This window comes from Ovis aries, chromosome 4 (assembly GCF_016772045.2).
Source record: "Ovis aries strain OAR_USU_Benz2616 breed Rambouillet chromosome 4, ARS-UI_Ramb_v3.0, whole genome shotgun sequence".
NCBI classification, from domain to species: Eukaryota; Metazoa; Chordata; class Mammalia; order Artiodactyla; family Bovidae; genus Ovis; species Ovis aries.
The window spans coordinates 88,596,571-88,621,079 of NC_056057.1; the positions used below are offsets into that span (position 1 = coordinate 88,596,571).

The following is a 24,509-nucleotide window of genomic DNA, read 5'->3' on the forward strand; positions in this document are numbered from 1 at the left end:
AGAGTGGCACCCTAAAACAGGTACATAGTCCCATCTTGATACTGACATTCATACCACCACCTTTGGTTATTAAGCCCTGCCCCAAGCTTGACTGGTCAGCTCTTTGTTCTCTGGGACCTATGCTTAATCAGTTTATACTGTTTGCCACCAACAAAATGTCAACCGATATAGATGTTCATTGTATTTTTTCTGCCATGTCAATACTCTACCTTATCAAAAGGGAAGGAGAGGACCCCATGGAACATTAACTTTTAAGGGTGAAGGAAACAGAGAATGCCATAAGTAAGACCAGAGGTCAAGGAGGCAGAAGAAAAACCAGAAGCGTGGGATTTACTACATTTAAGGCAACGAGTGTTTTGGGAAATAGGAAGTGGCCATCGATGCCAGCACAGTGAGGATGGAAAGGCCATTACTGTTTGGTTTAAAAATGGAGAAGTCACTAGAGATATCAACAAGAGAAATTTTAGGTGAGGCAGAGTATAACGGTTTGAGGGATGAAATCATTAGGGATGGGGGAAGATATCACTTAACTATTTCATGAACAGATGAGGCAAGATGAGCAAGATCACTTTGGATGGAAGGGATGTTGTGTGCAAAGGAAAGGGGGTGAGGATATGGCCATGTAGACTGAAGAGGGTAAGGAGATAGGAAGGTTGCACTGATAGGTGAGATTGGAAAGGAAGACTGGGGATAGACTGTAAAAGCGTAAGTTTTGCAAAGGAGTTTGTATATTATCCATAACACGTAGTCAAAAGACGCTTCTAAACCAGAGAATGACAATCAAAATGTCATACTCTTGTGTAAAGAAAATTTCCACCTATCCAGCTGTACACATTCTGGAGAGGAGTCATGTGCAGTCAAGTGTCTAACATCCAGTTAAGAAATGAAATGGCCTTTAAAAATACATCTTTAAAACAGTAAGAAGGGACTGCAAATGCTTTTAGCTAGAATGTTTCAATTTGTGATTAGATTTTTTTTTTTTTTCCTGACAATCATATGTCCTTGAGACACAGGGTGTTTTAAGGAAGTGTCCAAGGGGACGTCACTCCAGACAAGTAGAGCTATCTATGGGAAACCTTGACTTTGGGGGTTCAGTTGACATTTTTCTTTCTCCAACTGACAATACATTTTACTGTTTAGCAAAGACTCATAACGACTATTCCTGGTGAACCTTTCAAGTACCTTGTTGAGAGCTTAGAAACTTGAGAAATTATGTACTGTGAAAGGACTGACTGAATTTACTTCATTTCAATAAATTTTTATTTAGCACATGCTAGTAACTAGCATATTTTCTCCAATATTCAAGTCCTATATTTTCAGTGTGTGAAGAAGTTGAACTGAATGATATTTCCTAAGAGAAATCTACATCCTTCTTAAGTAACATTTTCCAGTGTTTTAATACACTTGAGGTTGCTTAGTCTAAATTATTTCTCTTTCGATTTAATATCATTGCTTCCTGTCCTACTTAGTTGAAACAAAGAGTAACCTGGTCACTTTCACAAGGGTTTTTTGTTTTGTTTTGTTTTTTGTATATTGAAATATTTGCATTAATCTGCAGTCAATTTATGGTCTATAGGCTAAAACCAGTTCCTTGTATTTTCAAAGCTGGAAAGAATCCTGGAATTTACAATATAGAATTGGTCAAGCCCGCAAGCTCTTAAAGAAATGTGCTATTGGCCTGACAGAAAATTACACAATTCCTTCCTTCTATATAGTACTTTTTTATAATAGGAAAAGCCATTTTGAAAAATGAGTTAAACAAGAAAAAAAGAAAGTACTATCTGAACTAGGGGCTTCCCTGGTGGCTCACACAGTAAAGAACCCACCTGCAATGCAGGAGACCAGGGTTTGATCCCTGGGTCGGGAAGATCCCCTGGAGGAAGGCATGGCTACCCACTCCAGTACTGTTGTCTGGAGAATCCTATGGGGTCTCAAAGAGGCAGACACAATTGAACAAATAAGCATGGATTATCTGAACTATGTATTTTTTTCTTGGCATTAGCTTTTTTTTTTAAAGAGAGGTATATAAGCTTTGATATTTGAATAATGGGGGTGGGGTAGACAGCATGGAAAACAAACATCAAGGTGTGTAAATTATTTTAAAATCTTTTCTGGCATCACTACTTAATGAACGATTATATGAAGGGGCTCAAGTAACGCATTTAGCAGAGTGTGCTCCTTGAGGGTAAGATCTCATAATGATAGAGTAGTTTCTAGGGTAATTTAAGCCACTATATTCAAGTAAGGCATTTTGTTTTTGACAAGTGTGGTTGATTTACAATATAGTGTTAACTTCAGATGTACAGCATAGTGATTTGGTATTTTTGCAGATTGTTTTCTATTGTAGGTTATTATAAGATAATGGCTATAAATTCCTTGTGTCCTACAGTATATCCTTGTTGCTTATTTATGTTATATATAATACCTGTATCTTAATCCCAATATCCCTAATTTGTCTCTCCCCCTCTCCCCTCTTCCCCTTGCTAACCACTGGTTTGTTTTCTACATCTGTGAGTCTGTTTCTGTTTTGTATATACACTAATTTGTACTTTTTTTTTTTTAGATTCCACATACAAGTGATATCATATAGCATTTGTCTTTTCTTGTCTGACTTATTTCACTAAGCATTATATTGTCTGAGTCTATCCTTACTGCTTCACATCCTAGATACTTACCAAGTATTTGTTGGAAAGATGGGTAGATGCTTAGAGAAATTAGAAATAAAGATGCAAAATGCAAACTGATACCTCTTTGTGGTGAAAAGAGAAAAAGGCTTGCCGACTAAATCACTGCCAAAACTTTATAACAGAAAATGACGGTAGCAAATGCCAGAACTTGTATGCTACTTACTTGGCAGTCTCTAAAATATTTTGAAACTCTCATCTTTCCACTTTTTGACTGCAACAGGTAGAATAATTTCTTGTTGTTGTTCAGTCGCTCAGTTGTGTCTGACTCTTTGCAGCTTTATGGACTGCGGCACGACAGCCTTCCCTGTCCTTCACTATTTCCCAGAGTTTGCTCAGACTCCTGTCCATTGAGTCAACGATGCCATTTAACCATCTCATCCTCCGTCACCTCTTCTCCTCCTGCCCTCAATGTTTCCCAGCATTGGGGTCTTTTCTAAGAAGTCTGCTCTTTGTATTAGGTGACCAAAGTACTAGAGCTTCAGCATCAGTCCTTCCAATGAATATTCAGGCTTGATTTCCTTTAGGGTTGACTGTTTTGATTTCCTTGCTGTCCAAGAAACTCTCAAGAGTCTTCTCCAACACCACAGTTCAAAAGCATGTTCTCTGGCACTCAGCCTTCTTTATGGTCCAACTCTACATCCATACATGACTACTGGAAAAACAGCTTTGACTATATAGACCTTTGTCAGCAAAGTGCTGTCTCTGCTTTTTAATATGCTGTCTAGGTTGGTCATAGCTTTTCTTCCAAGGAGCAAGTATCTTTTAATTTAGAATAATAGTCTCCCCAAAATGCCTAGTCCTAATCCCCAGAACCTGTGACTATGTTACTTCCCTGGCAAAGGGGAGTTGTGGTAATAGATGGAATTAAGGTCACTAATAATGGAAATAAGGCCTTAAGAAAAGGAGATTATACAAGTGGGCCCAATGCAATTACAAGGGTTCTCAGAGGTGGAAGAAGACGACATAGGAGTGATGTAGCAATGTGATGTGAGCAACAATCAGCCATTGCTGGTTTTGGAAATGGAAGAGGGCCATGTATGAGCCAAATACAGGCAGCCTCTAAAAGCTGGAAGAAGTAAAAAAACAAAACAAAAAAACCCTGCATTCTACCTTAGGTCTTCTGGATAGGAACACAACCCTGCCAACAGCTTAATTTGAGCCCACCAAGATTCGCTTTGGACCAACACAACTGTAAGATAATAATTCTGTGTTGTTTTAAGGCACGAAGCTTTCTGTAATTTGTTGAAGTGTCAACAGGAAACCAATACACAGGTAATAAAAGCTACAATTTGATCATAACAACATTAAATTTACCTACTAGACTTCTTTAGCTAATTGTGTGACTCAAAGATTTTTACATATAGTTTTCTACCATTATCTGTGATTACTTTAACAAGATGGTTTTATGTATGTGATTATGTCTCTTACTTTCCTGAAGTATTCTGCTTGTATGAAATCTTTTGAAAAAAATGTTTCTCCCTTTGTGTTAAAGCTTTCACTTATCATAAATCAAAAGAAAAAACTTAAAAAGAATTCACAATGAGACAGGTTTTGGTGGTTACCAGAATGAAGACCATCATGCATGTATTTCTAGCAAATGTCAAGTTCCACACACCCAAATGCTAAAGGATTACATCTTCCATTTCAAAGTCTTTCTTGAAGACTTTGAAAGACATAGTCAAATTTGTCATGGTATTTTCCATGGCTCAATTAAAGACACTGGCTTTAAATAATCTTCATATGTCACTGTTATTGCTTGTAGGGTCTCAAATTCAAACTTCTCCTTGAATGAAGCAATATATCCCATCACAGCTACGTCTGTCTTTAAGACTTAACTAGACAGCAAAGCATTATTATTCAGTTGAGTTGCTCAGTCGTGCCCGACTCTTTGCGACCCCATGAATCACAGCACGCCAGGCCTCTCTGTCCATCACCATCCCCCGCAGTTCACTCAAACTCATGTCCATCGAGTTGGTGATGCCATCCAGCCACCTCATCCTCTGTCGTCCCCTTTTCCTCCTGCCCCCCAACCAGTCCATTCTAAAGGAGATCAGCCCTGGGCGTTCTTCGGAAGGAATGATGCTAAAGCTGAAACTTGGTCATTATGGGAGGCCAAATGAAAGAAGGCAAAATAGTGTCCTTCTGGCTCTACACCGGCATTAGAAAACCAGTGACACCAAGCCCAAAAAGGACAAGGGCGTAAGGCTGTCCCAGGCACGTGTTCTGTTATATCGGCCTCTTAGAAACCACCATTCACAAGTTCACTTACTGTGGCAAGCTCTGTGGGTTGGCTTCCCCAGTTCAGTTCAGCTCAGTCGCTCAGTCGTGTCTGACTCTTTGCGAACCCCATGGATTGCAGCATTATTATTAGTCTTGATCTATTCCCCTCAGCCATAAATTATGAATAGCAGTAACCTTTACATTTCCTTACCAATACAGTTTCTATTAGAGGACCCTGCATGAGTAGCTTTATCTTGAGTGTTTCTTTTTACTAGTCTGGTTATAATAATGCCTGGCATTTATAAAGAACCTTTCAACTCAGTGCCTCAAAACGCTTTGTGGAATTTAAATTAATTCTCACATCACCCTTAAAAGATAGGCATTGCTCTTGTTATGTAAATAACTGGACACTGAAGCTAAATGGATAGCCAAGGAAAATTACTTCAAGATAAAGATAGGCACTTTCAATTTTACTTCCCCTCCCCAACACATTCCCTTCACAATTTCACAAACAGTATAATAACTAATTTAGCTTTGTTCTCACTCTTTGGTTATTAAGTACTATAAGAATTCTTAGAGTCAAACCAATTTTATTTCTGTCAATCCATACATACGATGGTGCGATAGGAAGGAGTAAGTTATGATAATGTCTATGCTTGAATTACTTCAGCTGCATCCTTAAACTGAAAACAATTATAGCTAAGGGTTTGGGAACTAATTTACAGATAAGTGTTGGTATTTATATTAAAAACCAACTGCCATCCTGAAGAATGAAGGTGAATTATTATTCTTCATCTGAATAAGAAGTCAAAGCAAGGGCTGATAATTACAAACTCACAATCTGCCAAGATGATAAGATTCATGAAAACCTTCCTAATTTGTCATTCTATATGTATGTAGACTAGAAAGAAGTCCTTTAAAGAATGGAAAAAAAGAAGATAGGACAATAGGAGATTAAGAACTCTTGGTGTTACATTTTCACTTGTTCCAAAGAACTTCATGAATTCAGAGAAATATAAGATGGAAGTGGCGAGGAATAAAGGTCAAGGGAGAGAGCTTCAGCAATTTGTTCATGCCCTACTGTGTATTAAGGCAGAGCTAAAACCACAATTTACATCTTCTGGGAGCAGGTTTCAAACTTTTATTTTGTGATATTCAACAACCAATCTGAATGCTGAATCTTTGACCTAAAGACTTTATTTTTGACTCAAAATACATGTAATAAAAACTAGCAGGAGATAAAAGTACTCAGTTTTTTGGTTTAGTGCTAAAGACAATAAAATAGGATGCTCCAAAGAAGCTTTGGGGGGTTCACTGGTGGCTCAGCGGGAAAGAATCCACCTGCCAATACAGGAGACATGGGTTCAGTCCCTGCGTTGGAACTGGAGAAGGCAACTAACTCCAGGATTCTTGCCTGGGAAATCTGAAGGACAGAGGAGCCTGGCAGGCTACAGTCCAATGGGTCGCAAAAGAGTCAGACGCGACTGAGCAACTGAACAACAGGCTTTGGATAGTTCTCAGATACAGTAACTAAAGGAATAGGTTAGGAACGAATGTAAGGATGTTTCAACCTGCTTCTTCAGTGTATTATAACTAGGAGATGGGCTGAACATCCTAGAACCTTGCTTTTACAATAGAATCCAAATCATGTATCATTCAGTTATTGCTGTTTAGGCTTATCACTTGGTTAGGGAACCCAGAGTGTTCAAGCAAAACTGATTCACCTTACTGTCTAACTATGCAAAGGAGAAATGAAACTGAAATTTCAGGAGATGGTTCATTTGTTCATTCATCCTTTCAGCAGCAACTGGACATGTACTGTGCATTAGAAACTGTTAGATGCCGCTGCCACTGCTAAGTTGCTTCAGTCATGTCCGACTCTGTGCGACCCCATAGACGGCGGCCCAACAGGCTCCTCTGTCCTTGGGATTCTCCAGGCAAGAATACTGGAGTAGGTTGCCAGTTCCTTCTCCAATGCATGAAAGTGAAAAGTGAAAGTGAAGTTGCTCAGTCGTGTCCGACTCTTAGCGACCCCATGGACTGTAGCCTACCAGGCTCCTCTGTCCATGGGATTCTCCAGGCAAGAGTACTGGAGTGGGTTTCCATTGCCTTCTCTGACACAGATGCTATTGCTGAAATAATATGTCCTAGGCCTTACCTTCAATGGGAAATGGAGATATAATATTGCACAGCTCATAAACTACACATGAAATGTTTGTTATATTATCATTTGAAGTTAGACTAAATTTAAAGCAACACTTAATAGTAATCAATAAGAAGCAAACAAAGAAGAAAAATGGAACAAAAAATATTAAATTAGTCTAAAAGAGAAAAAAAGGAGATATAAAGAACATGGAAGACAGAAAAAAAACCTAAGTGACATTTAAACTTAATCATATCCATAATCATATTAAAATACATTTTAAATACTGATTGAAAGGCAGAGATGGTCAGATTGTATAAAAAATAAAGATCCAATCATATGTGGCCTTTAAATACAAAGAAACAAACATATTAAAGGATGTAAAAATATATAATATACTAACATTAGTTAAGAAGAAAGCTTGGATAGCTAAAATAAAGAAGATTTTAACATGAAGTATATTACCAGGTATTACAAGGTATAAATGAAATACAATACAAAGTTATTTCAGAGTGACACAGTGATAATTAATGAAGAGGAAATAAAAATCCTAAGTATTTATGTACATAATATTTATCCTAAATATTTATGTATATAATGTCTTCAAAATATAAGCATCAAAAATAATAATAATAATAAGTCCATAATTATACTCAGGTTAATATCAATCTCTCAATAATTGCTTTTTAGAAAGTAGATCCCAAAATTAGTAAAGATATAGATATTTAAACAACAACTTGAACTATTGACATTTATAAAATTCTACTGAACAAAAGAATATGCAATTTTTTTTAAAATTCTGAATGTGGAATATTCACAGGACAGACCATATTATAAGCTATAAACTAAGACTCAATAAATTTAAAAAGGATCCAAGTCATATAAAGTATATTCTCTAAGGCCAGTAGACTTCAATTAGGTATCAATTAGAAATCCATAACATAGAGAACTCTAAAAAGCTCTCACATATGTGGAAACTAACACATTTCAAATAACCCATGGGTCAAAGGAATCAAAATAAAACAGAATATTTTGAAGAGAATGAACATGAGAAAAAATATATTAAAAAATGGTCTGGGCTGCTACTAAACTAGTATTTAGAGAATAGGGGCTTAGAGCACTAAATGTCTAGATTATTCGGTTGGCCAGGAAGTTCATTTGCATCTTAAGATATTACAGAAAAATCAAAAAGGACTTTCTGGTCAATCCAACAGAAAAAAGAATTTTCTTAAATCACTGGATTCAGATTTAATAAAATGTATCACGAATAAAACTCAAAGTATACAGAAGAAACAATAAAGATTAGAGCCAAAATAGATTAAATAAAAAATAGCAGGAGGAATTTTATCAACTTGAGGAAAGGGATCTACCAAAAACCTACAACGAATGTTATATTTAATGTTCAAAGATTCATTTTTTCCCCTAAGATCAAGAATTAGATTAGGATGTCCACTGTCACCATTTCTATTGTATTAGAGGTTGAAATAAGTACAATAAGACAACCAAAATACATAAATAAAAGCATCTAGATTGCAAAGAAGTAAAATTATCTCTATTAGCAGACAAGAAAATTGTTTATGGAAACACTGTATACCAAGATACCAGCAGAACTAGTTAGTGAGTTCATCAAGGTTACAGGATGCAAGATCAATATAGAAAAGTCAATTACATTTCAACATAATAACAATATCTAAATTGAAAAATTAAAACTAACAAAATAATGTCATTTAAGGTAGCAACAAAAATATGAAATACTCAGTGACAGATCTGGCAAAAGAAATGCAAGAAGATCTGTACACTGAAAACTATTTAAGACATTGTTATGGAGAACAAAATAAGACCTAAATAAATAGAGGGGTATACTGTGTTCCTGGGTCAGAAAACTCAGCTTTGTTAATCAATTACAAATTGATATATAGATTAAATATGATCACAGTAAAAATCACAGTGGATTTTTTTTTAGAAATCCCCCAAATGATTCTAAAATTCACAGGGCAAAACAAAGGACCTATAATAGCCAAAACTATGCAGGAGTTGGAAAGAAAAGAAAGAAACAGAGTTGGAGAACTATCACTACTTAATATAATAGACTTACGATTAAGTCAAGGTAATCATGGCAGTGTGCTACTGGCACTGAGATAGAAAACTAGATAAACGGAACTGAATACAGAATCCAGAAGTGGACCCAACAAACATGTGGACAACTGATTTTCGACAAGTACTAAGAGAAGAAAGTCTTTACAATAAATGGTACTAGAACAACTTGATACTCCTACACAAAAATGTGAACTCTGATTTATTAGTACTCTAGAAATAAAAACTAAAAAGATCAAAGAGTTAAATCTAAAACTATAAAACTTCTAGAAGAAAGTATAGGAAAATTTTGACCCGGGGTTAAGCAAGGATTTCTTACATATGGCAACCAAAGTACAAGCCATAAAAGGAAAAAAAAAAAAAAAGGACTTCATCAAAATTAAGACTATGGCTCTTTGAAACACACTGTTAACAAAATGAAAAGATGAGCTGAATTCTGGGAGAAAATATTTACAAACCATAATTCTGATAAAAGATGCACAAATAACAGATTATTATGGTCTTTCCAAACTTAAGAATAAGAAAACAGGCAATCCAACTAAAAATTGGAAAAATGTCTGAACAGATTCAAAGAATGACAAAGTACATCATTATTACTTAAGTCACTACAAATGACAAGTAAGCATGCAGAAAAGATAACATGATTAGTACTAGTTTTTACGGAAGTATAAATTAGAACCACAATATGATACTACATCTATTAGAAATAAGGGTTTGGTGTAGTGTATAGGTTGAATACTTATTCCTTCTGGGATCAAGGTTGCTGTTGTTAGCTGTTCAGTCATGTCCAACTCTGCAAGTCCATGGGCTATGGCTCACCAGACTCCTCTGTCCATGGAATTCTCCAGGCAAGAATATTAGAGTGGGTAGCCATTCCCTTCTCCAGAGGATCTTTCTGATTTAGGCAACAACACCAGATCTCCTGCATTGCAGGCAGATTCTTTACTGGTTGAGCCACTAGGGAAGTCTAACTCATTAGCTAAATGAGAAACTAGATAGGTTACTGGTCAGGGATGCAGAAGCCCTAACGCAGGTGATTGCTGAAGATATAGGAGTAGAAATTTTGATGCAGAAGAGGGTCTGGACCCTAATTAAATAAAGATATCAAAAGATAGGAGAATGAAAAAAAAATGAGATCCAGAGAGATGATATGGGGTGGGAGGTGGGAGGGGGGTTCATGTTTGGGAACTCATGTACACCCGTGGTGGATTCATGTCAATGTATGGCAAAACCAATACAGTATTGTAAAAGTAAAATAAAGTAAAAATAAAAATTAAAAAAATATAAAATAAATAGAACCCACATAGTAGAGAAGTGTGCTATTTCAAGGGGACAGAGAGTAGTCCAAAGGCACAGCAGAAAAAATATTAAAGATTGGATTGGACAATAAAATCCATAATCAATTTAAAGGGGTGATTTTAGTTTAATAGTAAGGATGGATGAGTTAGCAAAGGATTAAGGGAAGACTAAGTAGTTAAAAAAAAGAAGTTAGTGCATTTCACCCATAAAACGTTCACTGAGGAAAACTTATGGAAAGTGATATGAAAGCTAAGGGGAAACCTGAGTAGGTTTGAGGGAGCCTCTATTTTTCTGGGGAAACTGAAATGTCAACTACAATCACCCACATGGACCTACTGTGGAGCATGTCTATTTATAACTTGCTCTTTCAGCACTGAGAAGGAAAGAAAATGCTTTCCCCTCGCTTTACTGTGAAGATGATGGCCAGCTCCTCAGAGAGGGTCTGAGGGAGACTCCCTAAGGAACAAGTGATGCACATTACCAGTCTCCTTTCCAAGTCTGACTCAGGAGGATTAAATCTTCTTTAACACTTTACAGATTGTGATTAATGAGCCAGATGTAAGCTGCAAAGAAAAATATCTAGAAAGACTTTGCACCATATATGCCTGATCTCTGGCCCATCACCTGTCTGTGGTCCCTTTCCTGTCACCAGAATGGCTTCTGCGACATGACATCAAAGTCTTGAGACACATGGCTACAGAAAAGGTACATGACTTGTTGTTTGTGGGATTTCCCAGCAAGAATATTGGAGTGGGTTGCCATTTTATTCTTCAGGGGATCTTCCCAACCCAGGGATCAAACTCACATCTCCTGCACTGCAGGCAGATTCTTCACTGCTGAGCCAACAAGCAAGCCCTGTACCTCTTGTTAGAACTACAAAAATAACAGTTTACTTTGTAAGATGATGTTAGTTAGATATCTCGGAAATGCAAACAAATTTCCATTCCCCTTTGCAGCAGATGATACTAATTTGCTGGCTAAAATAGCTGTCATCTAGTATCAGCTATTTCAATAAAACTGGATATCAAATTTCGCTTTCAAATAGTAAAATATCTATGATTATGATTTCATGAGCAGTTTCTCTAAAGCTGTTTTGATGCATATGTAGATGAATCAAATTGGTATAATGCTGGAAAGTTTAATCCTCAAATATAAACTTTGAGTGAAGGGAAGACCTAAAATGATTTTTAAGATTTTATAATTATTTGTGAAAACTAGGATTGTTAATTAGTCAATAAAACATCTGTAGTCTATTCCTGATCTACTGCTTTGCATGTTGCAATAAGAAGTTCTATGCTGACTGCCTATAAACCCAGGCATGCAGAGGCATGATTTAAACTCTATAGGTCTTAACCAGTTCTATATATGGGGTATAGTTAAATATTCTGAATTTAGCTAAAAATATGTTGAGCTCTTGAACATTTTAACATAAATGAAGAACTCAGAGGGAACTCAGCTTGGAGAGAACTATATAAATGAGAAAAATTAAACAGGATATAATCCAGGAAAACAAGAGGGGCAAAAAAGAAAATTAGCCTGACCAACGAGTTAGAACTCCTGAAACAGTAATTATCCCCCAAGGAAACAGATGTTTGAACATACTGTATTGCTTCTCTCTTAAACAGAAATCACACATATTCTGATAATTCTTCAGATGGATCTCCTTCAATACATCAGAAAGCCACGTAAGAAACAAGCTGATGAAAAAAGCATATATATAAGCTAATTTGTACCTGCTACATTAAGATGTAACAAGATGTTTTAAAGATAATAGCTCATTTTAGTGGAATAATCAATTGAGCAAAGCTAATTTATCTTAATATTTTAAATGTACCTGAACTTTCCATATAGTATTTACATTTGTAAAACACGCATAATGACTGTCACTATGAATTGTGAGGTTATGACCATCTCTATATCAAGGAATGTTGAATAAAAGCACAAATACTGAAATATCATTTAATCAAATAAGAAAAATGGACATTATTCTAGCTCCACTGTATCAAAAAGAAAACAGATTCTGATTTATATGCTTCTCTATCCTTAGGGAGGCAGAAGAACCAGTGCTCTCCTGTGTATACCGATGATGGGGTACCGACACCATGAACTCACAGTGTTTGCACACATAATAGGTTCTTTTCCTAACAATTGTCGGAAAGAACGTGTTCATAGCAACACTTCTAAAACTAAAAAGTTGTCTGGGTAGAAACTTCAAAAATCCATTTTGGACTCAAGAACACCATTTGATAAGTTAAACAGTGCCAAAGAAAACAATAATTCATCCTGAAAGACGCTATGGAAATTGCACTGCTCACAAATAGATGCCTTGTGGGATTATTTAGATTTTTACATGGTTATGTTATCTAAGCCTTGTTTTTAAAGTTTGAGGGGACAATAGATTGTGATAAACCGTATATTTTGGGGTGCTTAACTGGTCCACTATTTGCCTGCTTGCACGTACCCATAATAAGAAAAATACCCTGTGCTGCCTCCAGGTAGCACCCGGTGGGAGGCTGGCCACCAATTCGGATGAAAAATCTCCTTACGCCACCTAGTTTCCATAAATAGGTATTCACATCTGTCATCTGCTAACAAAATCTACACGCCAAGCATTTGCCAAAGAACAGAACCTTCAACTGCCTAATCCCTATCTAAATTTCAGGTATCATTTCGCAAAACTATGTGGTACAATAATTTGTGGGGTTTTTTGTTTGTTTGTTTTTTTAATGAGTTACTAGTTCTTAACACTGGCTGCACATTAGTATCAGTGATACACTCTGTGCCAATGTTTGTCAACCACATATGCAGGTAACTAGCTCCTGAGAAGTGCTTAAATGCTCCTTTCTGGATTCATCCTAAACCAACTAAAACTGAGAGTCCAGAACTTGAATCTTTTCAAACACTCCCTGAACCATTCCCTGTGTGAACGTAAAGCTGAGATGCACCATCAAAAATGAAAGTAATAAAGGCCACCAGAGAGTATCCTAATATGTTTCAAATCACTGTATAAAATGATAGAAAATGACTAGGCATGAAACGGCTTTAGCTTAAATAATATTCAGTCCTGCTTTACGTCAGGAAATTAAATTGGCCCATACTGACACCATGATTTGTAAAATAGTCACATTTCCTCATCCTATCACAAATAGTATTTAACGATTATTTTAGGAAACAGACGTTGGAGTCAGAAAGCTCAAGTTCAAATCCAGATTCTTGCAATTGCTGAGTGGTCTTAACCTCTGATTATCATTCTTTAACTAAACATGGACCGTTACTCTCTTCTTCAAAGAGGATTAAATGGGATATACGATAGTAAGTAGTCACAGCAACCAGTAAAGCAATATAATGATAGAGAGGGAAAACTAGAAATGACAACAGTATTTGTATTTCACTGAGCTCAACTTACAGACAAGGGGTCAGAGATCCAGAGAGTAAATGCCTCCCAGATCATGCCTAATAAAAAGTCAACCTTACTTAGTATGGCAAAACTGATCTAATAGTGAGTTGTTTGGGTGAGAACTATTATCTGATAGATCTGTGGAAGGAAATCTCCATAATGACTGAATTTATAGATATTTTCAGTGATTTTTACCATTTAGAATGTAAATAAGACATTTAACCTTTCTATTGCACTGGCTACTTTTAAATCAGGGCCTCCCAGGTGGCGCTAGTAGGAAAGAGCCTACCTTCCAAGGCATAAGACTTAAGAGACAGAGGTTTGATCCCTGGTCACGAAGATCCCCTGGAAGAGGGCACAGCAACCCACCCCAGTATTCTTGCCTGGAGAATCCCACGGGTAGCGGAGCCTGGTGGGCTACTGTCCATAGGATCACAAAGAGTCAGACGTGATTGAAGTGACTTAGCACAATTTTAAATAAAGTAATCAGACATACATCTTTATTGAGATACATTCTAAGGACAAAAAGACCTGCCAAGAAATACTGACCACTACTTTGTATGTTTTTTGTTGGTTGTGGTACTGGTACAGTATTTCTGGAACAAATTTGTAATGTATTATAAAAGAGAAAATATTAAATTTATATTGATGCTGCAGAGAACCTATAAAGTCATGATTTAAAAAAAATATTTATCTCGTAACCTGTTCATTTGTTTCTTCCATTGTGGTTTGATGATTTTTCTTAATAGCATGGTTGTGTTTCTTTCTTCTTACTTTTTGTGTATCTACTGTGGGTTTTAAATTTGTGAACAACATGAGGTTCACATATTTGCTTGTTTTAAACTAGGAGTCATTTAAGTTTAAACACACTATAAAAGAGCCACATTTTTACGTCCCTCCTCCACATGGTGCTTTGATGTCATATTTTAATTTTCACACTTATCCCTTTACAATTTATTATAGCTATAGTTGCTTTATAATTTTTGCCTTTTAATCTCCATACTGGCTTAATGTAAGTGGTTGAACCTCAGTCCTTAGTATTTATTTGCCTTTCCTAGTGGGATTTTCCTTCTCCTATTGATAGCAGAAAGTGAAGAGGAACTAAAGAGCCTCTTGATGAAAGCAAATGAGGAGAGTGAAAAAGCTGGCTTAAAACTCAACATTCAAAAGACTAAGATCATAACATCCAGGCCCATCACTTCATGGCAAAGGATGGGAAGACAATGGAAACAGTGACAGACTTTACTTTCTTGAGTTTCAAAATCACTGCAGATGGTGACTGTAGCCATGAAATTAAAAGATGCTTGCTCCTTGGAAGAAAAGCTATGACCAACCTAGACAGCATATTACAAAGCAGAGATGCTACTCTGCCAACAAAGGTCTGTCTAGTCAAAGCTATGGCTTTTCCAGGAGTTGTGTATGGATGTGAGAGTTGGACCATAAAGAAAGCTGAGAGCCGAAGAATTGATGGTTTTGAACTGTGGTGTTGGAGAAGACTCTTGAGAATCCCTTGGACTGCAAGGAGATCCAACCAGTCCATTCTAAAGGAAATCAGTCCTGAATATCCGTTGGAAGAACTGATGCTGAAGCTGAAACTCCAACCTTTGGCCATGTGATGTGAAGAACCGACTTATTTGAAAAGACCTTGATGCTGGGAAAGACTGAAGGTGGGAGGAGAAGGGGATGACAGAGGATGAGATGCTTAGATGGCATCACTGACTTTTGGACATGAGTTTGAGCAAGCTCTGGGAGTTGGGTTGATGAATAGGGAAGCCTGGCGTGCTGCAGACCATGGGGTCACAGAGAGTCAGACACAACTGAGTGACTGACTGATAGATTCCTATCTTAAAGACCCTTTCTTTATTTACTTAATTTAAATTTATTTTAATTGGAGGTTAGTTACTTCACAATATTGTATTGGTTTTGCTATACATCAACATGAATCCGCCACGGCTGTACACGTGTTCCCAATCCTGAACCCCCTTCCCACCTCCCTCCCCATACCATCCCTCTGGGTCATCCCAGTGCACCAGCCCCAAGCATCCTGTATCCTGCATTGAACCTAGACTTGCAATTTGTTTCTTATATGATATTATACATGTTTCAATGCCATTCTCCCAAATCATCCCACCCTCTCCCTCACCCTCTCGCTCTCCCACAGAGTCCAAAAGACTGTTCTATACATCTGTGCCTCTTTTGCTATCTCGCATACAGGGTCATCATTACCATCTTTCTAAATTCCATATATATGTATTAGTATACTGTATTGGTGTTTTTCTTTCTGGCTTACTTCACTCTGTATAATCGGCTCCAGTTTCATCCATCTCATTAGAACTGATTCAAATGTATGCTTTTTAATGGCTGAGTAATACTCCATTGTGTATATGTACCATGGCTTTCTTATCCATTCATCTGCTGATGGACATCTAGGTTGCCTCCACGTCCTGGCTATTATAAACAGTGCTGCGATGAACATTGGGGTACACGTGTCTCTTTCAATTCTGGTTTCCTCGGGTGTATGCCCAGCACTGGGATTGCTGGGTCATAAGGCAGTTCTATTTCCAGTTTTTTTAAGGAATCTCTACACTGGTCTCTTCATAGTGGCCATACTAGCTTGCATTCCCACCAACAGTGTAAGAGGGTTCCCTTTTCTCCACACCCTCTCCAGCATTTATTGCTTGCAGACTTTTGGATCACAGCCATTCTGACTGGTGAGAAATGGTACCTCATTGTGGTTTTGATTTGCATTTCTCTGATAATGAGTGATGTTGAGTATCTTTTAAAGACCCTTTAATATTTATTAGAATAGGTTTAGTACTAATGAACTCTCAGTTTTTGCTTGCCTGAGAAGTTCTTTATCGTTTCTATTCTAAATGATAATCTTGCTGGGAAGATATCCTAGGTTACAGGTTTTTCCCTTTCAGCACTTTGAATATATCACGTCACTCCCTTTCGGCTTGCAAAGCTTCTGTAGAGAAGATAGCCTTGTGGTGCTGCTGCTGCTCCTAAGTCGCTTCAGTCGTGTCCGACCCTGATTCCTGTGTATTTGACTGTTTTGTCTTTCTGCATTTATAATTCTTTATCTTTGTCATTTTAACTATGGCTTAGTGTGGGTCTGTTTGAGGTCATCAAGTTTAAAATCTGCTCTGCTTTCAATATCTGGATATTTATTTCCTTCCTCAAGTTTGGAAAGTTTACAACTACAGTTTCCTCAAATAAATCTTCGAACTCCTTTCCTCCTTTCCTTTCTGGGACCTCTATACTGCAAGTATTGGCAGGCTTAATGTTATCCCAGAGATCTCAAACTGTTTTCATTAAAAAAGAAAAAAAAATTTTTTTTTTTTTTGCTGTTCTGACTGGGTGATATCCATTACTCTATCTTCCAGATGACTTATGTGTTTTTCTGTATCACTTAGTGCACTCTTCATACTTTCATGTGTGATATTTTAACTTCAGCTCTTGTATTCATTTCTGATTGTATCTTTTTTCCTATTTTCTAGTTCCCTGTTAACAGTTTCACTGAATGCATCTACCCTTTTCCCTAATTTAGTTAACACTTTTATTACCAGTGCTTTGAATTTTTATCTGCCAAGCTGTTTATTTCATTATTTGTTCAGAGGTTTTCTTTTGCTGTTTCAATGACAGCAATCCTTCCACCTCCTTTTGGTTAATTTTCTCTGCCACTATGAATTTAGGTGAAAGTTACTTATTGTCCTGAAGGAGTATTATTACGTGGGAGAGTCCCTATGCAGATGTGCCCAATGCCTTTGGTAGGAGAGCTGGATTTGATGTGAACACCAGTCATGTCTTTGCTCAGGGTGTGCCAGTAGCTATGGCCTTGGTAGGGGGTGGGACTGGAGATGGCAGGGTAGAGCCAGGTGTGCGGCCAGTCCTCCCCTCTGCTCAGTGACCCTCGACAGCCTATGGGAAGAGAGGTCTGATCTCAAGTTGCTACGGCAGAATCCCTGGGGGTGAGCCTGAGCTGGCTCTATTCCCTTTAAGGATGGCTTTTCCCCTTTCTCTGTACTGGAAACCCATGCCCTGCAGTGGGCAGTGCTGAAGCAAATGGGACACACAGGGGGGCTCTATGCTCCTGTCTGCTTCAGGCAGAGGCCCAAGCTTTCTCTGCTGTGCTGAGTGTGCATCCACAATTGTTTCCCTCACTCTGCTCAGACACCGCCTCGGGTGCAAATCCCTTTGTCGCTCACAGCTAATCACTCCTCCCAGCCTCCGCCACGCTTGCCCTGTAGTGGAACAACACTGCGCGGTGGGGGAACCCACGTGGACTTTCAGAACGTACAGGGTGGTGAGTGGTGGTGGACTGGCTGCCACAGAGATCTAGGCTGCTTAAGTAAATGCTCAACAATGGCCCAGGCCAGAACTTGGTAGCCTCTGCAGTCGTGGCTGCCTCAGGTCCAGTGTCCTGGGAAACCTGGCAGCCTCCAGGACAGACCTCCCTCCACTCTGACGTGGGGGAGAAGTCAGTGCACTCCTGCTGCTCACAAGCTGAGTGTAGGGTTCCTACACTTTTGTCCCAGCAGCTCTCCAGCAGCCAAGGGGCATCGTCTGCCCTGTTTAGGCCCCCAGGACTAAGGTGTGCAATCTGCGGCTCTCACTGCACATTCCCTAGGGCAGGGGTCCAACTGTATTCTCGCTTCTTCTCTAAGTTCCTGTGCAGGGTCACAAGGCTCAAGAGGATTGCTTTTCTTCTCTTCATGCTGGATATTTGTATCTTTTCTACAGCCTTGGCTGTGCAGGAGTCTTTCTGCCAGTTTCCAGTTAGTTTTCAGTGAGAACTGTTAGACATGGAGGTGTATTTTTGACGTGTTCAAACATCCACATTCTCTTACTCCTCCATCTTGACTCATCTCCTGTAATGAGCAGTTCTATGTGTTCAGGCAAATGCATACATCCATATACCCAATGTCCAGTGCCACACATAAATACTCCTTCACCTTGAAAGATCCCTGAACACCATTTACAGGCAACCACTTCCCCCTTGGGTCAATCCCTGGTCAGTTCATCTATTGCCCGTTTCTACAGTATTGCCTCTTTTAGAACATGTCATACAATACGTTGTAAGTTTAAGTTTGTTGATCTGCGTCCTTGTCAGCATTTCTTATTGTCAGTTTCTTATATTACAGCCACTTAATGGTATCACCTTGTGGTATCAATCTATTTTAAGGGCTGATTACTCATCTTTCAAATACCACACTAAATTTTAATTTGAAAACTTCACTCAGCCAAGATCCCCAGATACAGAATTATATCATTTTAGACTACAGACTTCAGATGATGTAAGGCCTTTTTCTTCAGATTAAAGTTTTTAAGCTGTTTCTAAGTGTGGTGGTAGTGATTCAGTTGTTAAGCTGTGTCCAACTCTTGGGACCCCACATGTAAAAGTAGATAAATATATAGAAAACATTACCAACAGCTCTACCATCCAGAGATGACCACCGTTTTCTTCTGATTGTGTGTGAGTGCACATGTTTTAAAAAATTAATTAATTAATAAATATACTTTTGGCTGTACTGGGTCTTCATTGCTGTATGCAGACTTATTGCAGCTGCTTCTCTTGCTGCAGAACACGGGCTCTAGAGCATTCAGGCTTCAACAGTTGTGGCGCATGGGCTTAGCTGGCCATGGCATGTGGATTCCTCCTGGATCAGGGATAAAACCCATGTCCCCTGGATTGGCAGGCAGACTCTTAAACCACTGGACCACCGGGGAAGGCCCAATTAATGCTACATTTAATACTCAAAGACTGAATGTTTCTTCCCTAAGATCAAGAATAAGACTAGAATGTCCACTTTCACTATATCTATTCACTGTAGTAGAGAATCTTATAGATGCAATTGTTGTTGTGAGTCACTCAGTCATGTCTGACTCTTTACGACCCCAGGTTCTGCAGCCTGCCAGACTCCTCTGTACATGGGATTCTCCAGGCAAGAACACTACAGTGGATTGCCATTCCCTTCTCCAGAGGATCTTCCCGACCCAGGGATCAAACCCAGGTCTCCTGCATCACAGGCAGATTCTTTACCATCTGAGTCATCAGGGAAGCCCAATAGATGAAACAGTCAAAATAAATACAAGCATCTAGATTGGCAGGTGGATTCTTAACCACTGAACCACCAGGCAAGTCCTGACCCAAAATTTAAGATCTGATCATGTTTGAGGAAAGAAAGCCAAGCGTGAAGGAAGAATCATAGCAAACAAGGTGGGCGTGATAGGAGATAAATTTAGAGAGACCTGTTGGAGTGGAGTTCTTCAATGTTGGTTGTCCAATGATGAGGCCTTGTTAAAAGAGACTGTGGCATCCTACCCACCAAATTTCTGATTCAGCAGAGAGAGATTTGGGCCTGAGAATCTGAATTTGCAACCATCTTCCAGGTGTTGCTGATGCTGCTGGTACAGGGTCCCACTTTGAGAACCCTTCCTGGGCATACCCATACTACGATGAAGAGTCTGAGTTTTTCCTTCCAAATAGATGAGAAGACAATGTAAGGTTTTAAAGACAGAATGATGTGCTTCTGTGTTGAATTTTACATAGATAATACTGGCTGATGTGTGAAATGAATCAGAGGGGACAGGATGACAAATGAGGAAGCAGTAAGCGCTACTACTAGTGAGAAACTGTCTTGAATCAGGGTAGAGAAAATGTTGAAGTGTGAACCAACTCAGTATAAATTTAGGAAAAAGCTGACAGAACTTGTAAATAGACTAGATATTAGAAAAAGAAGAAGAAAAGAAGGGCAAACTGAGGTCACTGCCTTGACAACAACCTCTATGGAAGACTGGATGGGGTTGCTCATCAAAAGTTCTTATTTCAAAAATATTTAGTGTGTGATATCCATTAATACACTAGAAATACCAAAGTATGCAAGCTAGATATACAAATCTAAAGCTCCAAGGAAGACAATTTAAAAATGGGATGTCATTAACCCATGAACACATTCATAATCATGGAACCTATTGAGGTCATTAGAATAGATCAATGGCTTGCAAGCAGGTCTGCTCCCAGGGGATACTTGGCAATGTCTGGAGACATTTCTTATCGACTTTACTTAAGAGGGGATGAGACTACTGGCATATATTGACTGGAGGTCAGGAATGCTACTGAAATATCATAAAATGCACAGGAGTGCTCCCAACAGCAAATAATTATCTTCCTCAGAACATCAATAGTGCTGAGGCTGAGAAACTCTTTTCTATCTGTATGATAGAAAAACTGTCTTTCGTGTATGATGCAAACACAGGAATACAAGGCCTTTCTCAGATATACAAACAACTGGAAAATATACCATTCGTGCACATTATTTAGAAGTTGCATCAATTCAGTTCAGTCGCTCGTTCAATCATGTCAGACTCTTTGTGACCCCATGGACTGCAGCACGCCAGGCCTCCCAGTCCATTACCATCTCCCAGAGCCTACTCAAACTCATATCCATTGAGTCAGTGATGCCGTCCAACCATCTCATCCTCTGTCATCCCCTTCTCCTCCTGACCTCAATCTTTCGCAGCAACAATGTCTTTTCAAATGAGTCAGTTCTTCACATCAGGTGGTCACATGATTGGAGTTTCAGCTTCAGCGTCTGTTCTTCCAAAGAAAATTCAGGACTGATTTCTTTAGGACTGACTGGTTGGATCTCCTGGCAGTCAAAGGGATTCTCGAGAGACTTCCTGAATACCACAGTTCAAAAGCATCAATTCTTCAGCGCTCAGCTTTCTTTGCAGTCCAACTCTCACATCCATAAATGACTACAGGAAAAACCATAGCTTTGGCTAGACAGACTTTTGTTGACAAAGTAATGTCTCTGCTTTTTAATATGCTGTCTAGGTTGGTCACAGGTTTTCTTCCAAGGAGCAAGTGTCTTTTAATTTCATGGCTGCAGTCACTATCTGCAGTGATTTTGGAGCCCCCCCAAAATAAAGTCTCTCACTGTTTCCATTGTTTCCCCATCTATTTGCCATGAAGTAATGGGCCCAGAAGCAATGATCTTAGTTTTCTTTTCTTTTTTTTTTTGGTTTTCAAATGATCCTTTATTTTTCTTTTTCCTTTGCAGTTCTTAACTAGCGGGGCACTCCACTGCGCCACTGTTGATATCATCTATGATGTCATGAGGGTGGCGGCCATCAACATTGCAGCCCACAGACTGGGCGGTCCCCAGGATCTCTTTAATGGTTCCAGAAGGCTCTCTAGCTAGAGACCGATGCCGCATCTGCCGGGCAATGCTGACGATCTCATCAAAAGTGATGTTTCCACTGTGCTTAATGTTTTTCTGCTTCTTTCTGTCCCTTGGTGGTTCCTTGAGGGCTTTGATGATCAGGGCAGAAGCAGAAGGTACCACCTCAATCTGGGCTTGTCTGTTCTGAATGGTCAGTTTCACTGTAATCCTCAGACCCTTCCAATCACCAGTTGCCTTGGCAATGTCATCACCGACCTTTTTTGGAGACAGACCCAGAGGGCCGATCTTGGGGGCCAGGGCAGACGTGGCACCGACTTCCCCACTGGTACACCTCAAGTACACGACTTTGATCTCGTTGGGGTCGAACTTAGGTGGCATGGTGGAGGCGGCTGGTGTCGGATGAACCCGGATTCGGGACGACCGAAGAAAGTTGCACCTTTGCCTCCTCCGAGCCGAAAGCCGAAAGCTGATCTTAGTTTTCTGAATGTTGAGTTTTAAGCCAGCATTTTCACCCTCCTCTTTCACTTTCATCAAGAGGCCCTTTAGTTCCCGTTCACTTTCTGCCATAAGGGTGGTGTCCCGTGCATATCTGAGGTTATTGATATTTCTCCAGGCAATCTTGATTCCAGCTTGTCCTTCATCCAGCTCAGCATTTCATATAATGTTCTCTGCATATAAGTTAAATAAGAAGGGTGACAATATACAGCCTTGGGGTACTCCTTTCCTGATTGGGAACCAGGCTGTTATTACACGTCTAGTTCTAACTGTTGCTTCTTGACCTGCATAGATTTCTCAGGAGGCAGGTCAGATGGTCTAGTATTCCCATCTCTTTAAAAATTTTCCAGTTTGTTGTGACCACACAGTCAAAGCCTTTGGCTTAGTCAATAAATCAGAAGCAGATGTTTTTCTCGAACTCTCTTGCTTTTTTGATGATCCAACAGATGTTGGCAATTTAATCTCCGGTTCCTTTGCCTTTTTAAAATCCAGGTTAACATCTGGAAGTTCACAGTTCACATACTATTGAAGGCTGGCTTGGAGAATTTTTTTTTACATACTTTTCAAAATTTAATTAATTAATTTATTTTACTTTACATTATTGTATTGGTTTTGCCATACATTGACTTGAATCCGCCACGAGTATACATGTGTTCCCCATCCTGAACCCCCCACTCACCTCCCTCCCCATCCCATCCCTCTGGGTTATCCCAGTGCACCAGCCCCGAGCATCCTGTATCATGCATCAAACTTGGACTGGCAATTCATTTCACATATGATATTTTATGTGTTTCAATGCCCTTCTCCCATATCATCCCACCCTCACCCTCTCCCACAGATTCTAAAAGACTGTTCTATACATCTGTGTCTCTTTTGCTGTCTCACATACAGGGTTATCATTACCTTCTTTCTAAATTCCATATATATGCGTTAGTATGCTCTATTGGTGTTTTTCTTTCTGGCTTACTTCACTCTGTATAATCAGCTCCAGTTTCATCCATCTCATTAGAACTGATTCAAATGTATGCTTTTTAATGGCTGAGTAATACTCCATTGTGTATATGTACCATGGCTTTCTTATCCATTCATCTGCTGATGGACATCTAGGTTGCTTCCATGTCCTGGCTATTATAAACAGTGCTGCGATGAACATTGGGGTACACGTGTCTCTTTCAATTCTGGTTTCCTCGGTGTATATGCCCAGCAGTGGGATTGCCGGGTCATAAGGCAGTTCTATTTCCAGTTTTTTAAGGCATTCAAAAGCAGAGACATTACTTTGCCGACTAAGGTCCATCTAGTCAAGGCTATGGTTTTTCCTGTGGTCATGTATGGATGTGAGAGTTGGACTGTGAAGAAGGCTGAGCACCGAAGAATTGATGAGTTTGAACTGTGGTGTTGGAGAAGACTCTTGAGGGTCCCTTGGACTGCAAGGAGATCCAACCAGTCCATTCTGAAGGAGATCAACCCTGGGATTTCTTTGGAAGGAATGATGCTAAAGCTGAAGCTCCAGTACTTTGGCCACCTCATGCCAAGAGTTGACTCATTGGAAAAGACTCTGATGCTGGGAGAGATTGGGGGCAGGAGGAGAAGGGGACAACCCAGGATGAGATGGTTGGATGGCATCACAGACTTGATGGATGTGAGTCTGAGTGAACTCCGGGAGATGGTGATGGACAGGGAGGCCTGGCGTGCTGCGATTCATGGGGTCTCAAAGGGTTGGACACGACTGAGCAACTGAACTGAACTGAAGGAATCTCCACACTGTTCTCCATAGTGGCTGTACTAGTTTGCATTCCCACCAAGAGTGTAAGAGGGTTCCCTTTTCTCCACACCCTCTCCAGCATTTATTGCTTGTAGACTTTTGGATCACAGCCATTCTGACTGGTGTGAAATGGTACCTCATTGTGGTTTTGATTTGCATTTCTCTGATTATGAGTGATGTTAAGCATCTTTTCATGCGTTTGTTTGGCTTGGAGAATTTTGAG

General features: G+C 39.1%; 2 protein-coding genes across 12 annotated transcripts in view; both read right to left on the bottom strand.

Moving 5' to 3' along the window:
- The window catches only part of CADPS2 (calcium dependent secretion activator 2), a 574,734-nt gene that overhangs the window by 255,311 nt on the left and 294,914 nt on the right, over nucleotides 1–24,509 (bottom strand). The gene's annotated exons all lie outside the window — the stretch shown is intronic.
- LOC105611038 (large ribosomal subunit protein uL11-like) lies at nucleotides 18,557–22,611 on the bottom strand. The gene has a single exon (XM_060414824.1). It carries the CDS (start codon nucleotides 22,594–22,596, stop codon nucleotides 21,910–21,912), a length of 687 nt encoding a protein of 228 aa, XP_060270807.1. The 5' UTR covers nucleotides 22,597–22,611; the 3' UTR covers nucleotides 18,557–21,909.

Bases quoted from the DNA above. Each gene is read 5' to 3' on its own strand.
- LOC105611038 (XM_060414824.1), bottom strand. From the start codon at position 22,596: ATGGCAGAAAGTGAACGGGAACTAAAGGGCCTCTTGATGAAAGTGAAA.